This window comes from Anopheles marshallii, chromosome 3, assembly GCF_943734725.1.
Source record: "Anopheles marshallii chromosome 3, idAnoMarsDA_429_01, whole genome shotgun sequence".
Classification (NCBI taxonomy): Eukaryota; Metazoa; Arthropoda; class Insecta; order Diptera; family Culicidae; genus Anopheles; species Anopheles marshallii.
In genome coordinates this window covers 44,566,914-44,591,494 of record NC_071327.1, presented here as the reverse complement: position 1 = coordinate 44,591,494, position 24,581 = coordinate 44,566,914, and the positions used below count along the sequence as shown (strand labels likewise).

At 39.9% G+C, this 24,581-nt stretch overlaps 3 protein-coding genes across 4 annotated transcripts; all 3 read left to right on the top strand.

The window, feature by feature from the left end:
- The first annotated feature begins 8,690 nt into the window (after window positions 1-8,690).
- LOC128712029 (spermine synthase) lies at window positions 8,691-13,514 on the top strand. 2 transcript variants are annotated; one of them, XM_053806925.1, is made up of 5 exons: window positions 8,691-8,975; window positions 11,602-11,710; window positions 12,599-12,721; window positions 12,840-13,276; window positions 13,344-13,514. In XM_053806925.1, exons 1-5 carry the CDS (start codon window positions 8,691-8,693, stop codon window positions 13,512-13,514), a joined length of 1,125 nt encoding a protein of 374 aa, XP_053662900.1. The 2 variants fall into 2 exon arrangements, with proteins under 2 accessions (XP_053662900.1, XP_053662899.1); XM_053806924.1 differs by lacking the exon at window positions 11,602-11,710 and adding an exon at window positions 10,241-10,352.
- A 1,736-nt stretch (window positions 13,515-15,250) lies between these two features.
- LOC128715241 (uncharacterized) lies at window positions 15,251-18,019 on the top strand. Its single transcript, XM_053810122.1, has 2 exons — window positions 15,251-16,718; window positions 16,791-18,019. Exons 1-2 carry the CDS (start codon window positions 15,251-15,253, stop codon window positions 18,017-18,019), a joined length of 2,697 nt encoding a protein of 898 aa, XP_053666097.1.
- A 1,124-nt stretch (window positions 18,020-19,143) lies between these two features.
- LOC128712127 (rutC family protein UK114) lies at window positions 19,144-19,967 on the top strand. Its single transcript, XM_053807023.1, has 3 exons — window positions 19,144-19,208; window positions 19,355-19,584; window positions 19,849-19,967. Exons 1-3 carry the CDS (start codon window positions 19,144-19,146, stop codon window positions 19,965-19,967), a joined length of 414 nt encoding a protein of 137 aa, XP_053662998.1.
- The last annotated feature ends 4,614 nt before the right edge of the window (window positions 19,968-24,581 follow it).

Below are 24,581 nucleotides of genomic sequence, written 5' to 3'. Positions count from 1 at the left end.
TTCAAAGCGTCTTGGATTTTTTAATTGTTCTTGCGGATGTTTTACGCCGGTTTTTCGCTTTGTAGGCAAAATACTGGATATCCTAACGCCAACCGCCGTCCTCCGTCAACAGTAGAAATTTGCATAATTAATCCACGGATGATTTATTAATTCTTCTCGCAGCTTTGCGCCCGATAGCTCAATTATGCGAGAATGGGAGATTTGTTGGAAGCCGGTACTGCTCTCGAAACGGCTGTTACTTTACGCGCTATGCTTATGGGTCCTACGACGCGCTTGCCGCTTCTTCAGTATGATACAGACGCGTACATACGAAGCTGACAGGCCCGGTACGTGGGGGTTGGGGACTCGCTGTGTGGTTCATTTTTATTATGCTGCTGCGAGTGTTATTGAAATTGTTACAAACCGTTACCCCACGGCGGTATAATTTAGATGGAATATTAGCTAATGAAATGTTGTGGCCACCATAATACCCGCGATTAGCTTAGGATGTTAGCTTTAACGGTTGACTGGGTAGCAAAAATATTGTTTTAACGAAGCTGGATGCTTTGGTTTTTGGTGATAATACGGTGTGACATCAATTGTAGGATAAATAAATGAATATTTATGATAATCGTCAAACATTTGTTTCTCTTATTGTAACAAACGAAGCTAAAAACACAGATTTGTACCTCTATTTACCTTTTTTTCTCGCTAGAACGGCCTGGCCGTATCGACTTATTTTACCACGTAGCCGGATAGTCAGTCCTAGCTACATGGAATTGGTCCGGATGGGGTTTTGGTCCGGTCTGTTCTTGTGAAGACCGGCGCCGCTACCATCATGCCATCGGGCCGCTCCTCTTGTTTGCTCTTCAAACCAAACAATTTATGTTGCTTTAGTTGTGCCGTTAATTGTCCATAAATTAGACAAACCACACCAATAGCCAAATCCATTGTGTGACTGGCAATAGCGATTAATTCAAATTTTCTTATCATACTCGCTTATGAAGTCACTTCCGGGATCCACACCACAAGTCCCGTTTTCGAACCAAAAAGGTTTGCGTTTCCATACGGTTGTGGTCAGGTGATGCGTCACAATCACTGTCACTAATTGGTATGTACGGGAAATTGCGTGGTAGAGCCTGTATGCTCTCTTGAGACGTCGGTCCTGAAATTGGGCCGGCTTCACCTTACACGGGGGTTAAAATATATTGCTCCCCTGTCTCTAGTGGCGCAGTTGAACCAAACCCAATTTCTGCAGCAAACACTGTATTTCATCTTGTACCGGTGGTACACGTTCCAACGACATACTTTCAGAACCATGCGAAACATTGAGAAGGGTTACGTGCAGCTTAGCAAGATACTTACCTCTACTCGTCCTGTTGCCACGGTCCTCCTGTTTATGGCGAGAGCAAACTGTCTGTCGTTATTCCTGCTTGAGTACATGGTTAGCAATGTTCTAGACACCCAAAAACCACCACTGTATGAAAATGAGAACGACATTGGGTTATATCATTACCAGATGAGTAAACATTCGAAAGTATATCTGACCATACATCGGCCAAGCTGTGAAAGGGGATATTGTATGTGACCAGCCCGATGCTAACTTACCTAGAACATGAAAGTGTATATGGGCTTGAGGGTGAAAAATGATCTCTTTCCTATTCTCCGAACCCGTTTGTTTCTATCGAAACCAGAGGCAGAAACCACGGCAGGCATCTGTCATTTTCACTGTGGGCGATATGCAACAGCCTACTTTTCCCGTTGGGTAGCTGTTAGCTTTGCATTGGTGCATTGGCGCTTTGGTATTCATTGGAAAGCTAGGTTAGTGCCGGAAATGAACGGCATTCTCATCATCACACCATAGCATTCGTTCTGAGTATCTGATAAAAGCTTCCTGCATGCAATGCATTAAATGATTGTCGACGGACACACCCCGTACGGATTCCGCACCCGAATCAGATCTCGCTCCACTACGGATATAAACCTACACAAAGCCATCTTTATGCTTGTTAGGTATTGTGTTGAGGTGAGAATCTTGTACAATTTCAATGAAAAATCACGTTCTTGATAATGTAATATTGTTGAAGCCGTGGTAACAATTCAGAATTTTTCGATTACCCAATACAATTGTTTAGTAAATGGCAAAAATCATCAGCTTTGCAGTTGGTATGAATGAATGAGATGAATGAATATGAGCAGATGAATAATTTATATTATTATTATTATATTTTTCGTTGCAATGGCCTGGCTGTATCGACTTATATTACTACGTAGCCGGAAAGTCAGTCCTTGCTACGGGGGATTGGGCCGGATGGGATTTTTGTCAAGCGCCGCAACAATCATTCCACCTTAATTAGTATTATTTATTATTTTAAAAAATCGTTTAACGTACTTCTATCTAGTTGAACAGATTGCAACAGTTTTAGTATAATTAAAAAAAAAGAAATAACGACTTCCTGTCTATTCGTCCAAATGTATTAAACAGGGGTAAATGAATTAAGCTTGGTTAACTTCGGCGAAAGTTACTTTATTGCTGGAGACGTTCACTCGTTGACTTTCCAGAACCTTTTCCCTTTAATCTGCGAATTTGCTTCTCTTAACATTTTGTTGTTGTTCAATTGAGCCAAAGTCGGGCACTCGGTGATGATCCGGTTGATTTTAGTAAACTAGACTAGTTGTAAAGCTCAGACGCTACACACCTACCCCATTTTGTCTTGTACAGCTCGCCGGCTTAGTGCAACTGAACAGATCCAGTTGTGCATAAGGATGAATGGACTTATAGGTTCACTAAATGTTTAGTCAACAAATGTAATACTATCATGCTAACAACCCGTGGATTATAGAAATATGGTATCTGTACACAGAGCTAAACAGTAATCCATTTAACGTATATAAGAATAAGTGAGCTTGTTGGTGGTGGTTGGCATGAGTGTCCGAGTAGCCGAATCTAAGTGTATGAATAATAAAGTACTCTGTTTAACGGGCAAACCTGGCGCGTTGTATTACATCCCAGGGTATTAAATTTCATAGACTTAACTAGGGTTTTTTTAAATGCTATATTTATTAAAGTAAAGTGTAAAGATGATATTTTAAGAAAGCCAGAATCATTTCGTGGAACATTTTCATTCGATTATGTTGTGTTTCGCAGTGTGCAAAGTTCGGGATAAACCGAATGATATGGGAGCATCAAATTTTCCAAGTTCGCATTTTAACAGATATATATGTAAAGTTTCGGATCTTAGTGATGGAATAACGACAACCGGACAACGAACATCTTGCTGCCGCTACGTGATCGCGACTCCCCTTTATTTTCCAAATTCCACGTTTTTAACTCATCGTCACAACGTCGCTTCGCTTTCTCCTACTCTCTCTCACTTTTGAACAGCGGTTCTAATGCAGTGGTACACCTGCCAAAAATTCCTCCTTTCATATATATGTATTTTTGAGTCGAGGCTCGATGAGGTGTTTATTCGTCAGCTGGACAAAAAGAGATCGATTATTGCGGTTACCGATAGCACAACGTAATTCCTCCGACATACACGTGCACACATGCACATGTGTCGTACCGTTCGTTTAAAACACGTACTCCACTTCTATGGTCCTCTATCGATATGCCCTTTAATTGGCATATAACTATATATATATATTGGTTAAATTTGTCCCCCCCCTGCTTGAGGAATATATATTAACCATTCTACCAATCAACAACAATGACAACAATTATCTCGTTTAAATTAGTTTTACATGTAAATTTATTACCTTTTTTTCGTTAAAACTACCTGGCCGTGTGTACTTATTTTATCACGTAACCGGATAGTCAGTCCTTGCTACGTGGGATACCGGACGGGATTTTGATTCGGTCCGTTCGTGTGAAGGCCAGCGCCACTACCATCATGCCATCGGACCGCCCCAAAATCCGTTATCTTTCATTGATTGTATTCATCAATTGCGTTTATTTTCCACACTTATCTTTTTGTTATAAGGACTTGCTAGGTCATGCTGGCCGTAGTTACTTTACTAGACCTAATTTTACCATATAATCGAAAAGATGTTATGTACAATGGAAGCAATTTGGCACCCTTAATTTCTATCGGATAACAAATAGTAGCATCTGGTATGGCTGGGAGCAATTTGACGCCGTTCCTGTCCTATAGGCACTAGTATAATGACGTGTGGATTATTACTTTGCCCCATGCTTATAGAAGATATGCTGGATAGTTATGCTGGACGACTCGCATCTATTCATAATAATGTGAAAGTTTAACGCAGTTCGAGAAGTCATGACTTTTGATACACTAATAAACGCGTCCAAATTTTACAGTAACAGTATATTTATCTGATCTTTTCCTTGACACAACCCCTATTTTGATAGTTTGGATGTGATGTCTACTGTAATTCTAATAAATGTAACAAATACTTTTAAATTAACAAATAATTTTTGAATTTCATAATAAATAAATAAATAAATAAGTAAACTATATATATATAAGACAATCTATCATTAATCAAGTGGTAAAGTTTCACACACCCGTTTTCACGGTTCAAACGGTTCGGTTTTCAGCATTCAAATTCCTTTAAAAAATGCACTGAATTCTAGTAACAACACGAAAACCCCACAATAAAGCCAATGCTTACAAATAAAGAAAAATAAACGTAATACGCACAACCAGTGGGAATAAAGTCAAGCGTACAACAAACATGGTTAACCATACAACAGTATGACGATGATAACATTGGAACAAGGTATGAAAAGACAATCATCATATTTAGTATCATAGCTAAACCATAGTTACACATAAATAACAATGCAAAAAAACGAATATCGCAAAAAAATCGAATATTAACTAATAATTTTAAACCAAAATCATTTGCTTAGTATTCAACGCCAAAACTTGTGATTCTTTTATTTCGTGAGCATTGCGAGCATTAATCTAATTTTCCATTTGGAACAAAATACTTTGAATTGTTGTTTGGGACCTTTTCTGTACTCTTCACATGCTTAGCGATGTCAGTAATATCAAGGTGCGATAGTCTAATGAATCTGTTGACAAACCATTTGGTCAGTTACACAAAAATTACCATACTCCTGGTGTACCGGTCCATCGAGTAAACACAGCTCAGCAAGAATCTCTGCTGACATTCAAAGGTGTGTCGTCTTTTGCTTCAAAATCTTTGCCAAGCTGACCCGGTTGCATTTGCGATTCACGCTGCAAGACTGCACATTCCGTTCTAATGAACGTGGTAGGAGAATAGAGGGCTAATTAAATATACATCAACAACATTGCGCACTTTACCTTTGGTGCTGCCGCTCATTTGCAAAGTCCTTATGCTACTGCTGTCGTATCGTTGTTCCCATAGTCGTCATCGTTTCATGAATAATAACAATCTAACGCTGATGACCAACGAAGCTCTTGCAAACTAACAGATCCGTCTTTGTGTTTTTGCAACGGCGCTCCACTCGGAAAACATTATTTCTATGTTTTTGTACCTGTATCCGGGAAAATAACAATTATAAAACGAGCAATGATGAGCACAGCGGGGAAAATTTTGAATTTGTTTTGATACAAAATCACTTTCTGCTCAATTCTCTGCTGTTACCGTCGTCCGTATCTAGATGAAGCGAAAGACAGTCGCCGTGTTTTGTTGTTTGGCAGCATTGCGAGCATTTGCATATTAAGGTGACATGGTCCAATGGGCCTGTAATCACGGTTGATTTACGCGATTAATCATAACCTTGCTATTAAGTATCCTTGTTCGGAAGAATGTTTATGCGTCAAATTGTTGCTTGCAATTGCTTGCACAGAATAATAAATCCTTTATAAGTTCTTCTGTTATATGTTTCAACTATTATCTTCCTACTATTATGCTTTTTTTGTTTAATAGTTGAACTTTGTAGGAGGAAAATATCTGCGAATACGAAAGCGTCCGCTGTATTAATGCTGATTGGCAATTATATCTAGTCAACAAACAGGAATAATTATTCTATCGTACGATTGAAAGACCAAACGAAAGCGAGAATATACGTAATGATGAAGCACTTTGCCACCAGGATGACGCATTATCGATACAATTAATATACGCTTAGAAGTTATGATGAAAATAATTACATTTGTATGATTAAAATGTGTTCATTTTGCGAAAAATCTTGTTTTAAAGCCGCCAAAGACAATCGAGCCTGTTAAATGTCAGAACATATCAAGGTGCCAACATCGATTCCGATCACTACTTGGTTGGCCTAGTGATACGTTGCAGAATCGCTCACCCCGCGTGCCAATGGGGATGAAGTAAACACGCAGACTCTCTAAAGGACAGCAATATCCAACAGGCTTTAGCAAACGCTATAGGTGAAGCTAAACTGCCAGAAACTGCACACACAACTACGAGCGAAAGGTGGAACGCTCTAAAAACGAATATCATCAACTGTGCCAATTCCACTATCCCGCCATGTCGGGGCAACACCAGATCTGGCTGGTTTCACGAAGAATGTAGACAAGTGACCGAACGTAAGAACTGCGCATACCGAGCAATGCAGCAGCGACATAGAACGCGAGCATGCGCAGATGTATATACACGGCTCAGACGGGAGGAGAAAAATGTTCACCACACCAAGAAACAACTCTGGGAGGAACAGCGGGTGCGGGAACTTCAAGAAATCAGAGTGTGTTACGGTCCATGAAGAAAGTTTTACCAAAAGATAGCAGGTCACTGAAACAACTTCAGACCTAAGGCGACCTTCAGGCGACGTGTTGTCGAAATAAGGATGGAGATCTGGTCAGTTACCAGCCAGAAGTCCTCTCGCGAGGGCTCAGTATTTTGATGAATTGTTAAACTATCAGTTCGAAGAGCAGCTAGCAGATAATATCATGCTACTGCCACCCGGCATTAACGAAACTCGAAAGGCCATCCGTAACCGAACTGATCAAACATGGAGGTGCAGCTCTAGAAAACGAAATTCTTCAAACTATTACTGAGGTATGAGATAGTGAATCAATGCCTTGTGATTTGAATTTTGGTATCATTAACCCCATATACAAGAAGGGAGCTTGGGCGCTTGGACGGTGGAGTGGGGGAGCAGATAATGTAACAGCAGAGGTGACGCGGTGTTAGAGAGTGTCATGAGCGTGGATGTAGTATTGACGAGCGTTGGCTCCATTCCTACATTTTCCAGAAATGGTCGTTCGTCTGTTATCGACATCACGTTCTGTAGTCCAACTGTTGCCCGCTCCCTGAACTGGAGGATATGCGAGGCATTCCCGCTCATTGAGTGATCCGGTACACCATCGGGAAGAAGTCTAGTTCCGGCACGTCTCAAGTGGATTTTGGAAACCTGGGTTAGAGGACGCAGTTCTTCAACAAGGAACTCTGCCAGGTGGCGTTGAAGCTTTGTAATTTCTCGGGGTCCATGAATGTAGTCAGACTGAGTGTTGTTTTGTATCGGGCGTGTGACGCTACAATGCCAAGGAAAAGGCCACCGCATTTCCCTCGACACCAGGTCTATTGGTGGAACGTACAATTAGCGGTTGCAGGCAGGAGTTTCTAGCGGCTCGAAGAAACCTCCGAAACCTCGAAGAAACCTCGGCTCCAGGTCTCCAGCATTGCGGGAGGCATTAAGAGTTACTTATATCATGGCAAGAGCAACTCTTAATTAACAGATTAAGGTAAGCAAAAGACGCTTTTTCCTTGAACTCACCGAGGAAGTCGCTAAGGATCCTGGGGTAATGTTTTCAAGCAACTGATGTCGAAACTGGGCGACAAACACCAGCCACGGTAAAATAAAAATAAAAAAAAAAAACCTAAACCACCAAGGGTCTGCGCCAAGGAGATGGGCTAGCTTGTCTACTCTTGAACCTAGCGCTATAGAGGAACCGTTCAAACGGTTTTAGAAGACTACTAAACTACATATTTTTGCTAAACGCCATATTTTTCATGTATCTACTCATCTTTCTACGTTACATCGTCTGACTGATTAACTGTTCGGGTCATACAAGGATAACAAAAAATAGCTTTCGAAAAGAATAACACGTGATTAGCTTTCAAAAAGGAAATTTCACGTCGTCAGCTTGAAGCTTCTTCGTAGAAGAATAATTGGCACATGTCCGGTGGTAATCCCACATTGGCCATGATTTTGTGACGGTTGTATGACATTTCGAATTTATTGTCCATTACCAAGATATATAGATATTACATGAACTGAGATTGGAAAATAGACTCTCAACTGTGCATCCAACACACGAATGCAATTGTTTTTATTTGTTTTGCTTTGCTATCGTGAAAGGGCTTAAAAATAGAAATAAACTTTTATAAATCCACAACGTACACTACTTTATTTGACCGTTATCTGATTTCGATTTTATATTATGTGGGATTTTCGAAATTGGTATTCTTCGGCAACCTTCGGGTCTTGTATTTGGATTAGATCGCACAAACACTACCAAAGTGTCACACGCTTTACTCACACTTCTCTGTTTTTCGTCTGCTTCGTTATACAGCCGGAATCAGTTTTGCATACCAAAGAAGAAGAGGTAGTTTGTCGTATTGAGCGCGAGATTTTCAGTTCGATCGCGAATGTCTTGTCAGTAAAGGCGCGTGCAGCCTGGAGTGCAAATTTAGATAACCACGAACATCTGTTTTACTGCGTCGCGAACGCCTTTCGAAACCTGAGTAAAGTGTGGTTTGGTGAAAGAACAGTGATACGAGAATAGTGCTGCACCATGTCGGTGAATTCGATTTTGCTAGATTTTTCACTCGACCCCGCCCGTATCATTGACGAGGTGTCACGCAAGGACATTGTACAAGTGTGCAAAGAAGGCCTTGAAAAGTATTTGGCCGATCTGAAGATATCCTACGACATGCTGACGGCCGATGGGTACCTCTGCATTCTCACCGAAGCCGGCACTGGAACCATCGTGACGATTCGTATCTTCGAGCAAGGCCTGATAACGATCAACGTCGAATATTACCGGAAGGATGGCGATGAGGCGAAGATCTCCTTTGAAGTATGCGTTGGGCTTGTGATTTTATTGTGCAAAAACCTTGTCCTTCTTCCTCCCTGTCACATTGTTCCGAATAGGTTACCTTAAGTATTGTTCCGTGCGAAAAAAATTAGGTCGCTGTTATGCAGCTCTTGCCCGGGCGTTTTGTCTATTTTTTTCATTCTATTTATTACTGCGGATTGGAAAGCCAATGTATGTGTATAGGTGTGTGTGTGCGTTTTCGATGCTTAACTGTATTCAAAGCCATGCGTTTCCTTTTGTTGGAAAGTTGTATAGTTTGCCAAAGTGCTAACGTTTCCCGGCATGGAAAAATCGATACATGCAAAGGATGCAGGATACGCCTCACTCGGCGCGGTCACGTTAATTTAGCACACATGCCAAAACACTCACGCACGCACACAGGCAAGGTCATTACACAAGGCTAGCGATGAAAAGCCGGCTTTGTTTGAGAGTGTGTGTGTAGGAAGCAAAACCGCGCTGTTTGTTTTGACAGCTAGATTCTGACATGTGCTTGCGGTGATTGAACAGTGGCGGATAATTGTGTAGCTACACTTTCGGTACATCGTATGTTTTGTGTATGGTTTTCTGAACTCCATATAATCATACCACATTGTACTAGTAAAATGTACTTGATCATATGCTGATATCTTTACTAAGTATAAGCATATTTTTAAATCTAAGCAAAGCAAATTGGCATTACATGAGTGATTGTGTGGTTAAGATACTGTTTTGAAACCACCACATGAATGTTTACACCTCCCAACATGTATTTTACGGTCAATTTCATTTTCATATTTACATGATATTTGTTGCGTGTTATGTACGAATTGCTTATTGAAGGACTCAATCCTTCTTAGCACTTTTTCGTTTATTGTCATGCTAAATATCAGCCTGTTATTTACATATCTTATTGGCACATGATCATCTCTCCGTTCAATCGGAATTACACAGCCCAAGGGTAGCATATATTTGAGTGGGTATTTCGTCAATCTTGTTGCAATAATTTCACCATAATAACAATTTCTGTAACGTTTTAATTGAAACTTCGTTTTGTTAAAACCTAACGAAGGTCACATTGTCTGGGTGTTGTTGATTGCGTTACGGTAGGTTCGGTTAACATGATTATATTTTTTTGTTTTCGATTTTTTATGTTTCTTAATTCAATATTTGGTTGTATTCTTCTCTAATACCCGATGCACACTACTTTACTGCACATACGGTTTTTGTTTCGGTTTTTGCTCGTAAACGGTTGATTTGTCTTTCCGTAGAACATGAAAACGCTAGAAAACGGTTTGCGCATCAGGCTAGAGGCAATACGCTCCAAGCACCTTCCACCAATAAAACGGGGCAGTAGCGTTGACGTTTACCTAACAAGCTCAGGTCAGCCATAGCTTGCATTTACTCGATTTTACGCATTTATTAATTTTATGAACCACTGAACACGGCACAAACCTGTTTGGTTTATCCCCAATACTTTTTTCTTCCCTTCTCGTTACTACTAGCATAATGCAACAATGTTTCTATACCTAATACCACCACTGTGTTTGTCATGTGTATGGTTTTCTTTTCCGTTAATGGTGTTTTAACTTTTATGGTTTGGAATCGGTTTTATTATATATACATTGATTTTTCCCAGTTTGTTCTAATATATTTGTATTCCTTAAAAATATTTTCCGATGAAACGTCCTTCTCTGTCCTTTCGTTTTTCGTTATATCTTTAATTGATTATAATTCTTCTTTAAATTGTTTTAGTTTTACTATGATGAGTTTTGTTGTGCGTTCGTTTTTTCCCTATCACAATCGAATGCTTTCTATTGAATCTATTGAATATTAGCTAGAATTAGGCAAGCTACACATTTCACGATACATTCATTTTTACCATCCTTGGGAACCCCGTTTGGAGCATCATTAATGTTTTTGTTTTTAAAAATCGAAATTTTATAGAATACGATCGATCGAGGGCAACATGTCATTCCCGAACTAGTTTTGAACACATGCTGTTTCTTCGTTTCGTTTCTTGTTTGGTGGTTTCGGAAATATTTTGTTCAATGCTCTAATGTTAGGATTATAATTTTCAATAGTGTGAGATTACCGGTATGGGTAAACTGATTCTGCTTGCACTGCAAACAATTCTACTTTCAGCACTTTTTCATGGAATCGAAAAAAGAAAATCAATGCTCTTGTATTACTGTTTTACTGTCTTGCTATACAAAATGATAAACCCCTATATTAAGTACAGTTAGTTTAGTTAAAAAAACTTTTTAGTTTTATCCAGGACAATATATTTGACCTTTGGCGAAAAATTTACCAACAATTCTCACCCAGCAGCTTCTTGCCAATGTGTCGTTTTTTCTTGTTCCATTATTGGTGCCATAATCGCTCGATCTTGTTTACCCCTTGTCACCTGCTCAAACAGAGTGTTGTGAAAATCGATCTTTCCACATTGAACTAACATATTTTAATATCTTTTGTTCTTTTCCTTTTTTCCTTTTTTTATGGTTTTACAACTCAAACCGGATACTGATTGAACGAAATGAATTCATACATGCATCCATCATATATTACCATGCTTCACCACCACACAACATCATCACCATGCTCCTACCACATCAAAAATTATCCATTGAAGCAAATACGCGAGCTCGAGAACGATTTGGTGCAAAAACTAAAACTCAACCATGGCCAATCGCTACCACCGCTCCAACGGGGTCCCTTAACCCGTTATTTTCCGACCGCAGGTAAGACATGCGATCATCGAAGTATTAGCAAAACTTAACGTAATAAGAGAGCGCCACTTCTCGTTGTCTGCTTAACTGTCGTTTACTATGCTTTCCCTTTGCAAAACATGTTTTTGGATGGTGTTAAAATTTAATATACTTTCTTACTAATTATTCTTACTTTGCTTATCATTAAAGTATGTTATCTTGTACAAGCATTTCATGGAATTTTGTGTGAATAATATTTTTGTTGTATTAAAATTAAATGTCGACATCTGTTTGCATCGTTTTGTTTGTATATGATCCTAGTCCACCAGGAATATCAAACATGGACATGTTTGTCGATGAATGATCAAATAAGGTTTTTGGAAGTATTTCAGTTGATTAGAACAAGATTAAAATTTAGGCCAATTTAACGAGTCTTTCATATAATACAGACAAACGAAGTACATAATTTTGGTAGACCTAAAATAAAATATTCTACTTTGTATACTAAATAGGATTTATAAAATCGATAATTGGTTAACGTTTATCTTTTTTATCGTCGTACAAAATATTTACAATTTAGTACAATTTAGCTTTTCAAAATTATTTTAAATATATCAAATGTACATGTAGTCAGCTTTTGAATCGATTTTTTTTCTAATATTGTATCTAATATTTGTTTGCATTTGATAAATGTTCACCATCGATCGGACCACAAAAGTCTGCTTGATACAAACATACAAAACAACAATTTGCTGTTTTATTTATTTTCTTATAAAAAGACAAAAGAGCTTGCCGAAAACTTCTAAATGTTAAAAATTGTAAATTAAAATTGCATGGTTAAGTTAACTATGCTTTAAACCTTGCTATATCTATAGTTTACCTACAATTTACTGAACCTTCTGGATTGATTATCGTTTACAGACGAACGTGTCATCGAGTACGACATCGACCGGGTGTTGTTTGACAAGCGTTCCGAATTCCAAAAGATTCAAATCGTACACTCTCGAAGCCTCGGCAACATGTTAGTGTTGGATGAATTGCAAAGTATGTATACATTTAGCACGGTAACTGATGGTTGATAAAGATAAGTCATTTGTTGTTTTAAAACCCCTTATTTGCAAGACGAAATTTTGATGTGGTTAATATACTTTTTTTTCAAAAGACATTGCCGAAGCTGATCTCATCTATACCGAAACGTTGATGTGCCGCGGTGCCGAGAATTATGCTGGCAAGGAGATATGCATTCTGGGCGGTGGTGATGGAGCTTTGCTTTACGAGTTGCTAAAGGAAGGTCCTAAATTCGTCGTGATGCTCGAGATCGACGAAATAGTCATGCAGGCGTGCAATAAATACATGAACTCCATCTGTGGCGATGTGCTGGAGAAGCGCACGGACGCTAATTTTGAGATAATCGTCGGAGATTGTATGGTCTACCTGAAGAAGTATATTAAGGAGGAGCGCAAGTTTGATTACGTGTTTGGCGATCTGACAGACATACCGATCTCCGACACACCGACGGGAGAGATATGGGATTTTATACGCTTGATCTTGGAATCATCTTTCCAGGTGCTTAAACCGGACGGAAAGTTTATGACACACGTAAGTAGACCGGCGGGAGTAAAATTGGGTCGTAGTCTATACTAATGTGTATGCTAATGCTTCACAGGGTAACGGTGTTAGCTGTCCGGAATCGCTCCGAATGTACGAGGATCAACTCGCAAAGCTAACGCCAAAGGTTAAGTACACTAAGAGTTCAGCATTCGTGCCATCATTTATGGAGGAATGGGTGTTCTACCAGGTGCAACGTGAGCTCGCTAGTGCCACCGAAAGCGTTTGACTTTGTTTCATCAACATCACCGCCACCACAATTGATCTAACACTACTAATGTTATCGGTAGCGATATCCCTAGACATGTTTCCTCCGCCAACGTTGCTTTTGACACACGCGATCGCGAGTAGCACTAGTAGATTCGAATCAAGATAGCAGCACAATTAGCAAGCAGTACATCATAGCAATAATTAGTACTTCTTATTTAAACTACTTCATGGAACTACTTGTTAGAAAACAAAACATTGAACAATGAAAAGCGTGGATGGCAGAGCTTTACCAAAGTTTGTTCGGAGATAAAAAGAAATAAGCGATTGAGAAGCGAAAACCGGCTGACGAAGGTTGAGAAAAGTAACTTTATCTTCCCCATTTTCTTTCTACATACGCTGTGGAACAGTGATAGCAGAGAATGATGGACGGAATCACGTATAAGTACAGTACTGTTGGAGCTAGATAGGAGCGAAACATTAATCTCAACTCCTGTTTCGAGTAAGTGACACCGACGAACACAGTTTAACCTTTTTGCTCATCTTAATTAATATGTACCTCATCACGGTTCGGAACGTTACTTACGTTTGATTTCTCATGCCAATACACAAGCGTGTGTATTTGATAGGATGCATCAATTAAACGCATTAAAGTACTTTGTGAAATGAAAGCAAAGAGGCAAATAATCACGCTGAGCGAGAGATAGTTTTAGTTAGATATGAGTTTCTTATTTAATTTTAATGTTGACTCTGCAGAGTGTACTTACGAAAGAGAAGTTGTTGATTATACTCCTCCGTGGTATGGTGACATATAAAAGCCTGTGAGTTCGTTAACAACACTCGGCCCGTGATTACTAATAAGTGAAGGTGCATTATGGAGTGAACAGAGAACGAAAGCATCATGCAGTATGTAAGATGGTGCAAGAGATGTAGGTTGTCCAAACAAATTGCCATTTATGAAATAGAATTGATTAGAAAGCAAACGAGTGTGTTCCTTCTAAGTCAAAATAAAATTCGGTGAGTGGCTGGTGAATATATGAATTTCGGTTAGTAAAATGTTCCTTTACTTGCAATGCGAAAGAATACACACGATTGCTTCTGGATGTGCGGATTGCTTGAATGTCGATAGCTTCTATACTTGTAGATAAGCACGTCACGTTTGTTAACTTGTGATCTTCGTGGACAATATTGTACATTTAGCTATGAAATTAATATTATTTTGAACAAGTTTAATTGACTTTTTTGATGGGAAATGTTTTCCAACTGCCATTTTAAACATGTTCGAAAAATGGGATCTGTCCGAATAAACTTCGAATGTATTTGGCAGCTAGTTGCATATACACTCGTGTGTATTGTGCAGAACGATGATACCAAATATGTAAAATGTATTTCCTTTTACATGTTGTATTAAGTTAATTTAAGGTAATTCGTAATCAGTAATTTAGGGTAATTCGGTAATTCGTTGTACTTGCATTTATCGATGTACCGGAATTTTCATTTATGTGTTCCGATTTTCATTATGTTCTACTGGAGTGTATACGCACCCAATATGAGGTTTGTTTTGAAATGTAAATCAACAGTACTCGGCTGGCATGAGTCATATTTGTGCGCCACTTGTCGCAATGTTTCGTACTCAAAGCATAGGATTTCGTCCGTTTATGCAATTGCACAACCCTTTAAATACAACTGGAGGTAACACGTCCTACTACAGTTAACAGTTACCGCGCCAGTGAACATGCGACTGAAAAATTGTTAAAAATGTATCCAACAAAGTTTACGCCGAATTGCTTCAAATGCTTTCCATTGCACCGTGCAGCAGCAAAAGGATCGTTACCAGAGTGTGCACAAGTAGTCCGAACCGGTGAAATTAATCCTTACCAACCGACACAGGACGGTTGGACTGCGCTACATGTGGCTATTGCAAACAAGGCAGAAAAGGTGGTGGATCTACTGCTTGATCGCTACGAACAAGATTGGGCGATCGTGCGGCAAACTATCAAGCACCAGTTCCTGTGGAAAGTGGAACAAACGGGCTGGAAAAGCAGACCGATACTGATTGCCTGGACAGAAGAGGAATGTGAAGCTGCACTGAACGTCGTTTCCAGTTGTCCTGCAGGAATTCCACTTAATTTGCAAATTTTTGTACTTTTACGAAACCCAACCAATGGTCATCGTTTCGTTGCGCTGGACGTATGTAATCGAACGAAATGGTGCGACATCATGCGGCTTGTACGACGATTGTTAGGGAACGGTGTGCTGTCAATCGATCGGTGCGATATGCGACGAGATGTGGAAAATTATCTACACGTTGCCTGTGCCTTATCGACAAAGGACATAATAGTGAAACTTATTAGCCGAGGAGCCTCACTGACCGTGGCGTCTGGTTTGCAGCGCCGAACACCATTAATGGCTGCCGGCGAAAAGATGCGCAAGGATGTTATCGTTCTGCTAACTACTACGTACGCCGATCGGTTTGACCCATTTGCCTGTGATGGAAACCACTACACAGTGTTGCACCGCATGATGCACCGACAACATACAGAAATGGTGGACTATTTTGTAAACTTAATGCTGAACTATCGCACCAAAAAACTGCATGAGCCCAGATCGGTAGCTTTGAGTAGAATCTTCTTGTGCGAATTCGCAGAGGATTCAACGGTGAACGTCTGGAACTTTGTACGATCAGTGCCAATGAAGAAACTGTGCGAAAAATATATAAGAGATTGCCAATTGGATGTACGAATACGACTGCGTGATACAACAACGCTTAGTGCTTTGATTAGCCGTGATATAGCATTACAATATTGTTTTGAACAAATTGAACAAGACTTGACGCTTCTTCAGCTACAGGACAACTTTGAAAAGTTCAACATCTTGCACAACTTGATAAGGTGCAAACATTTGGCTTTTGTTGAAGCTCTCTATCGAAAACATAGTACGTTTGTTAAGGCAATGTTTGAAGTACAGGAACCGGAAAACGATGCCCCTTTCAAATTGCTTCGCTTGTTGATGTACAATTCGGACGAACAAGGCATACAGTTTGTCTTGAAATATCACTGTGATTTTTACAGGAAAGATATGACAAAACTTCGGGAAGTTACGGTTCAACAGCAAAATTGTTCTAAGCCTTCGCATGGCAAGGTTTTGGAGGTGATTGCGGAAGCACTACCAGAGCTACGAGAAGATATCGAATCGATCAAACTGAAAAACAATTCACCACAAAGAGGTATGACACTACATGGCATGCAAACAACTTGTGACAAACTTGTGAAATAATATTTAAACTTTTTTTTTACAGATTTTTACGAGGATCTACGTAATCTTTGTGACCATTTTGCGAAGACAGTCACCAAACTAGAGGCAAATGGAAAGCGGTTGGATGATTATTTGGATACCAATCGGAAGACATTTCTGCACGCAGCAGTCTCGTGGAGCAATAAGTCATTGATAGAAAACCTGCTGTCCCGCAATATGGATGTTATGAAGTTGGACGACAATGGGTGCCTACCGATACATTTGGTGTACAGGAGCGAAAGCATATTCGAGATGCTATTACGCAGAAACGAAATGGCACAGCTATCGTACATAAACGAGGCAGGATATAACTTGCTGCACATAAGCTGCAGAAATGGACTTCATGGTACGATCTTAGAGCCGCTAGTTGAACACGGTATGGACGTGAACGGTCCGACACCCGATGGACAGTTACCATTATCGCTGGCATCGTGCTGTGCGACGATAACGTTCTTGCTTGATCGTGGTGCACGTGTTGATCTACTAAATGGTGATCTCCTGAGCAGTAATCTGAACCACATGCATTACTGTGCAGCGATAGTACTAATACCACGTTTGATTCATCTGCCTTGGTTTCGCCAGTATGCTCACATGTACCTACCGTGGATGTTAGGAGAACAAAGCCGATATTGCTTTTCCTCTAGTACTGGAAAGTTTCTGGAAACATATCCCGATATTCGTCGATTATTGTTCGACAGTTTGTACGAACATTCGAAGAGTGAAATGGCTGAACTGTTTGCCCGAGTGTGCCACAACGCAATCCCTTGCTGCGTACAGTGGTTTTTGGAGTATGACTATGATATCGATTACAATTATCCTATGTGGGGTGATTCGACACCACTGTTGGGGTTGCTTGGCTATGTAAAGTGTGACATAGAGGAACATTTTCGGATGGTAGAAAAGCTACTACAAAAATCGATCGATGTAAACGCTACAAACAATTTCGGACAAAATGCGCTCATGATACTAGCGAATGGAATTGGGTGGATGAACAATTATGGCCACTTGCCACTCGAACTGGCCTCTTTGTTGCTGAAGCGTGAAATTAGGGTGGATCAGCAGGATGCACAGGGTAATACGGCGTTACACAACGCGTTTGAACGTATGCAATGGGAAATGGTGGATTTTTTAATAGAAAATGGAGCCAATGTATCCATTAGGAACAATTCCAACAAGCTGGCATGTCAAATGGGGTTGACGGCGAATGAAAATGTGTTTGGGTTTATAAAGTAATCAGGTTTAATTGTTTGAAGCTGTATTTTTTGCTAGTATAACTAAGATTTCATTGAGGCACCACATGCACAGAGTAACAATCATATGAGATACTTTTTTGTAGTTATTTATATAATTTTATTACAATTGAGATTTTTAATAAAATTGCATTAGGGCTAATTAAAAAAAATATTAGTGGCATAATGGGCCTTGTAACATTACTTAAAAACGCGAATTAAAAGATCATTATTTCGTATCACAATTCGTCTCCGGATTTCGCGGACTACGTTGTAGCCTGAAAATACGATCATGCCAAGGTATCAGAACTTCTCTACTACATTAATAACGACGAAGTCAACTATTGCTGTGCTCCACAGACGATCCCTTTTCCGGTCTAAGTCTCCAGCAAGCTGGTACTGGTATCCATAAGACGATACGTCTAATTCTGGTTCATGTTTTGCATACCACCGCTGCAAAAGTACGCTCGAAGATGTCCATTTCTGCTGCGAAAACAAGCAATTGGTGAGAACAGGTGAAAATAACGTGATGAGCAAATACCATGTTGGCTTTGAAGTTCGTGTGATGATCGGCATGATCTTTTGGCCCCCTTAAGTTATGCAATTTGCTAGGCCTGTGTAACGAATTCACCAACACTTTCATAGGAATTTGAGCTGCTCCCTTTCCTTGGCTCCACTGTTCCACAAACTAGTTGGACTGGAAGAGCAAGTGGTTGGCAAAAGAAGATTCAAACAATACCACATCGGCAGGGGTTTCAGTAAAGCTTAGCGCATTGAATATGTCTATTTAAATTGTATTTTTTTTTACTACACATTGTAAAATGTTTCGGAATCAATCAACTGGATACCGTTCATTCCAAGCTTTTTGCCATGTGAGTGTTATGAAAATTAACAATTTGAGTTGTGATTGTTAAAGTCAGAATGTAGTAAAACCCCTGTACAAACAAAGCTGCTCTTCAGCGGTGCGCACATGACAACATCAACAACTGATTAACAACCGCGATTTTGGTACTGGTGCCGGCCGAATCTCAAGCTTTGATAGCCGTGTTCATCATTCGTGCAAGTGCAGCAGCCGTAACCAGTCTCCGGAAGCTCCAGTAAAATCACCACCGTGCAGCTCATCTCAAAATGTCCTCGATCGTGCGTAAAGTGATCTCCACTAAGAAGTGCCCGAAAGCATTGGCACCGTACAAGTACGTATGCGATTTAGAGCGCTCGAGTGGTTTGATGGGGTTCCCAGTCGCTCCCCGTAACGAGTGGACGCGAAACGCTATCGATGTTAGCAACAACGGAATGTGCCGGTGTAATGTCTGGTCTTTTGTTTTTGCACATTTTGCAGCCAAGCCATCGTGGCTGACCGCACGGTGTACTGTTCCGGTGTTCTCGGTATGGAGCTGGATACGTTAAAATTGGTACCGGGCGGTGCTGGAGCACAAACGGCAAAAGCACTTGAACATTTGACCAACCTGCTGTCCGAGGCGGGATCCGGAATTGATAAGGTTGTCAAAACGACCGTCCTGCTTGGCGATATGAACGATTACGCCACCGTAAACGAGGAGTACAAGAAAGGTTGGTGCATGCATGCAAGGGGTTTTCGATGATGATAAGCACTGGAGCCGTTGTTTGTGTTATGTTCCTCTTTCCTCTGCCTTTACACTTGCTTCGTGTCTGTTGTTGTGTGGAACCTTTTAGCACGGTGCACAGTTCGCACACCGCGCACCAAAGCTATGATAATAATGATTTCGATGCTAATCGAAAAGCCAAATCATAAATGTTTCACCACAAACTTATGAATCTTGTTCGGCGGGGTGGACGTTTTTTCTTCTTTTCCAGTTTTCAGCGGCAGCTTCCCAGCCCGAACATGTTACGGAGGCGTCAAGTTGCCCCTCGGTGCTGCCGTGGAGATAGAGGCCATCGCGCTGACCGGAGCTGTGGTAAACATTTCCGAATGACTAGACTCGAAAATGTAACGTAATGATGGTTGAACCGAGATCCGGTGAACTAATGGCTTGCGGTTACGGTTAGCATCGTTCCTACATCTTTCTCCGTGCAGCACTGTGGAACATAAATTTGTCAAGGGTTCATTGGCAACAGTGAAACTTATCTCATGTTGGTTTAGCATAACCGTAATAAATGGTGAACACATCGTTAGCGAGATTTTGTATTTCTATATGTGAAACGAGGTATCGAGTTTGGGGAATGGAATTTAAATTTAGCTTTGGCTACATGCTCGCAACAACTTTCTGCACATCTTATACAATGTATTTCAGGAAGAGCCTTTTGCATGATCCTCGTACCTGGTAAGTGAGGAAATAGTACAACATAAAGCATTTTAATATTAGCAAGGATAATCATAGGGCAAAGCATATGAGTAATTAAATGTCTAGAAATCCTAATCGACTATAGCATATTGTGTCCTTTGGATTTGGTATTCAGCTAAATGCAATTCAAACTATATATAATTAGGATTGATGTGCCAAAGTTAAAGACAACCCATGTAGTCTTTCCCGCTGTGGAAGGGACGAATGCAGTCGAAAGACTCAAAGTCTCTATAAGCAAACACAACATTCCCCGCTGTGGGACTATACGATTTTTGGAGGTCTTGGATTAGAACTTTTAGCTATTCTATACTTTTATTTATCCAAAGTTGAAAATTAAGATCGTGAGAGAACGAACGAAGACCCAAGCACATTGTTATATTGATGGTCTCCCAGCTCAATCGTTGGGTGGCGTGAATTATGGTGTCTCTCACGAGACAGGATCGGTCCATAATCTGGTATACGGCCAGTTCTCTCGTACCAAGGGCTGATTATCCGGACACGTAGTACACTTAAGTCAATTATGGTAGACATGATCTAGCAACTCGTTACGTTATGGTTAGCTATTGGAGGTATTTTAGGTAAAGAACTTACCAATCAATTGCTCAACGGAATGCGTAGCGTTGCTATTAGTAAATGGAACACTTCCAAAACTTTTGATATTGTTGGAATTTTTCAACCATACGATGCATGGTCAATTTATTATTTCTGTACCTTCGAACCCGATGTTACGCGCCCTTCATAATTGACGGAAAGTAGCGCTAATTTACAATGCAATAATGCTTCCTTTGCATGTTTTACTTTGACACGAGTACTTTCCCGGAAAAGCAGGGAAACTAGGCAAGGGCGTGCGTAAAACTTTGGCTACTGTAAAACTGCGTCAACGGTGGTGAATTCGTAAAACTCTGGAGTGTTCCATGCATACACAACAAACCCACTGCATCTTGACTGTATTACAGCGTGTCGTCGGAGGTTTCGCTCGAACTGTCGCTATAGTGAAACATCAGTTTCAACTTGTGGCGCTTGAACAGTGTCTTGAGCGTGTCCTCATCACTGTCGTAGAAGAGATCGTAATTACTATTCCGTCGTTTCGGAACCCGTTGTAGATAGTCCTGTAGCTTCTCCCAAGCAGTTTTGTGGTCATCATCAGTTTGGGTAATGGATTGGTCCGTACCGGAAGAACAGACGTTTCGCTCAAGCTCATTGTCGTTCACAGGTTGCTCATCGGGTGCAACTTCGTTTCGATCCGCCTGTTCCAGTAACCGTAGTTCCTCCAGAAGCTCCTCGCAGATGCGTTCTTCCTCTTCCGGATCGTACGGCGCATCGATGGAGGCATTTGCCTCCGCTTCTTTCTCCTCCTCATCTTGTTCATCGTTGGCATCAATCGTATCGAGGGATTTCATTCGCCGTCGACCCGTTCGTTCCAGTGATATGTTTCGGTCCGAAACATCGAGCGATTTAAATCGCATTAATGCTCTTAGTCTCACTGCGGGTGGGATGTCCCGAAGTAGCACCATCTGCTCCTGGTCCAAGTCTTCCTGGCTCGTGTCATTGTGATGCGTTTTTGTGCGCTCAGGGTCCAGATCTGGGGTTTCGTCAACTGAAATCGTTTGCTGTCTTCGTATTCCGTTGGGCATTTTTCGACGTCCACGTCGGGTGTTTGTCTCGTTCGTTCTGACGACGTCGTCATCATCGTCGTCTGCATCGAGGGAAGGCTTGCTGAGTAGCTCAACCACCCGGTCTGGGTTTCGTTCGAGCTGCCGCACCATGCTACCGTCCTCGTCCACCCGCTCCTCGATGTCGCTCAGGATTATCGAGTTGAGTTTGAAAATGAACCGTTGTACACGGTCGGCCGTCGCAGTGGAAGGTGGTGGAGGACGGTTAGTGTTGGTTGAGCGGCGTGCTACCGATCGGCCTGGTGTATGCGTGGATGTCGCTTTAAGGACCTCCATGCGGAAGTACTCTTCACTGCTAGTCACCGATTCACCATCGATCGATGTCTCTGCAGGCACAAATGTCATGTCCTGCTGTCTGTACCATGAAGGTAAGTAACGGTGATACAGAGAGTATTTTTAAGGGTGAAAGTGACGCGTTCCGCAACGAAGGGGAAAGAAATGTGATAAGACCATCAATCATGTATTTGGAATGGAGAAAAAAAATGTGGTTAGGTCAACCGAACCAGTCGATGGAGTATTGAATGAGGTCACCTTGATGGGATACTTTTTCGGTATGGTAGAAGAAGAGCATTTTGTGTGAGTTTAATTAACAATTTAGATTACAGGTAAATTTACATGCATTTTCCACAGGTCGCGTGGAATTATCAATTTTGTTTATCGTTTTTTTAGTTTATAATTAAGGAACGGTTGGTTGTAATCTGCAGCGTAACGCATGCTTTATTATAGTAAATTCGGAGATAGTGAGTGCCTACGCGAGAAACGCAGTTAGGGTATAGAATAAGTGCTAATTGATGGGCGCGCTTTTTCTCTCTGTTCGTACGACGTTGGTTGGACACCAAAAATTATACAACAAAGCACTTTACATTTATAACAGTGTAATACGTCATATAATCGACATATCAACACATATTTTAAAAATAATTTCATGTTTTATTGCTATGTAAACTGTTAGCATATGTTTTGTACATTCTTACTTACTATATACTTACTATTTTACATTTAGAGTCCCAATCCACTTTCTAGACAAATCCCGTAAGCTTCAAAGCTTTCCAAATTCAACACAATTATGATTTCGAACGAGTGCTAAGCTGCTTTAACGTGTTCAGTTAACGCATCAGTATTAGTACATTTGATTTCGATTCGAATTAAACATTGGTTGACATATTAATCAGTTTCGTGGAAACTATAATGAAATGGTCCATACTTGTCGAAAAATTCACCTTAGTTAATCAATAATTTAATGTATGGAATGTGCATTGCATTACTTTGCATTTGTTTGTGCATTACTGAATAAGTATTTTAATCACGTATTAAATGATATTAGGATAAATCTGCAAAGTGTAGCAATACGGCCTGGCCGTTCTTATTGAATAAAAAAAAAAAATCTGCAAAGTGCTTTGTTTTGCTTAAGCTATATTTTTTACATTATAATTTTTTTTTTATTAACATATTTTACGTTATTGAGCTATTACTTCGTATTATTTATACAGCCACACTTGTTTTATATTTGGTTTTTCCTTTGACTTTTTATAGTAGAAGTAAAGTACCTACAACAGTATACATCATTAATTAATTATGTCATTTAATTTAATTGCAATGGGATGGGATAGAAGCGTTTAAGTATGATTAAGACTAGGTTCTTATCACAGCACCATAGAAGGGATTTCAATAATGTTTTGTTTAATATATAAAAAAAATAATCAAATTCTGATTAAAAGAAAAGAAGACAATTGAACATCAGCTTACGAAAAAGAAAAATCATAGCCCACACATAATATTGAAGGAAGGAATTATTGCTTCCAAGAATGAGGATGATGTAGTCTGCACATAAACGGATACAGCAAATTCACAAATCTCGCTTCAATAAAGTTTCTTACTTAAGAAAGTTTCTTAAATCTTTCAGCAATGATATTGTTTTTACTGATTTTCAGCTTTAATGTCACTGTTTCAAAGAATTTTAGAGCAATTTACTGAATGCCTTTCACCATTTGCATTTTTATTGCAAATAAGCTCTTTTGGAAAGAAATTTAACATTTCCCTCGAAATCAATAAGATTAAATGTGAATCGACAAAATAATTTTTTAATTCAATTGCACGACGTTTGACAACGACGAAAAATCCAGGAATCCTTCGGATGAATGAAAAGTGCATCCAATTTTTTAAGGAATAAGGAATGGCCAGTAATGCTGAAAATGCAACTAAAAGAATTGAATAAAAATCTTAAATATTTTTGGTAAAGACGGTTTAAAACTGTGTTTTTTAGCAATTTCGCATTTAATGCTAAAAATTTATCTAGATCAGTAAAAAGCGCAATATCGTGCTGAACAATCAGTAATTGGGGTTTCATTAAACTGCTCTGTCATTTACTGAACGATACAGTAAGCGATTCTTCTACAGAGTAAAAAAAGTAAAAGTAAAAAAATAAATAGTAAATACAAGGAAAAAAGGGGTGAGGGTAGTTTTGATGTTTTGGTTATCATTATAATGACATGCCATTATGCCATTTTGATTTACATGATGTTGGTGGAAGAATAATCCTTCTTCGATAAACTACTGAAAATAACATAATTTT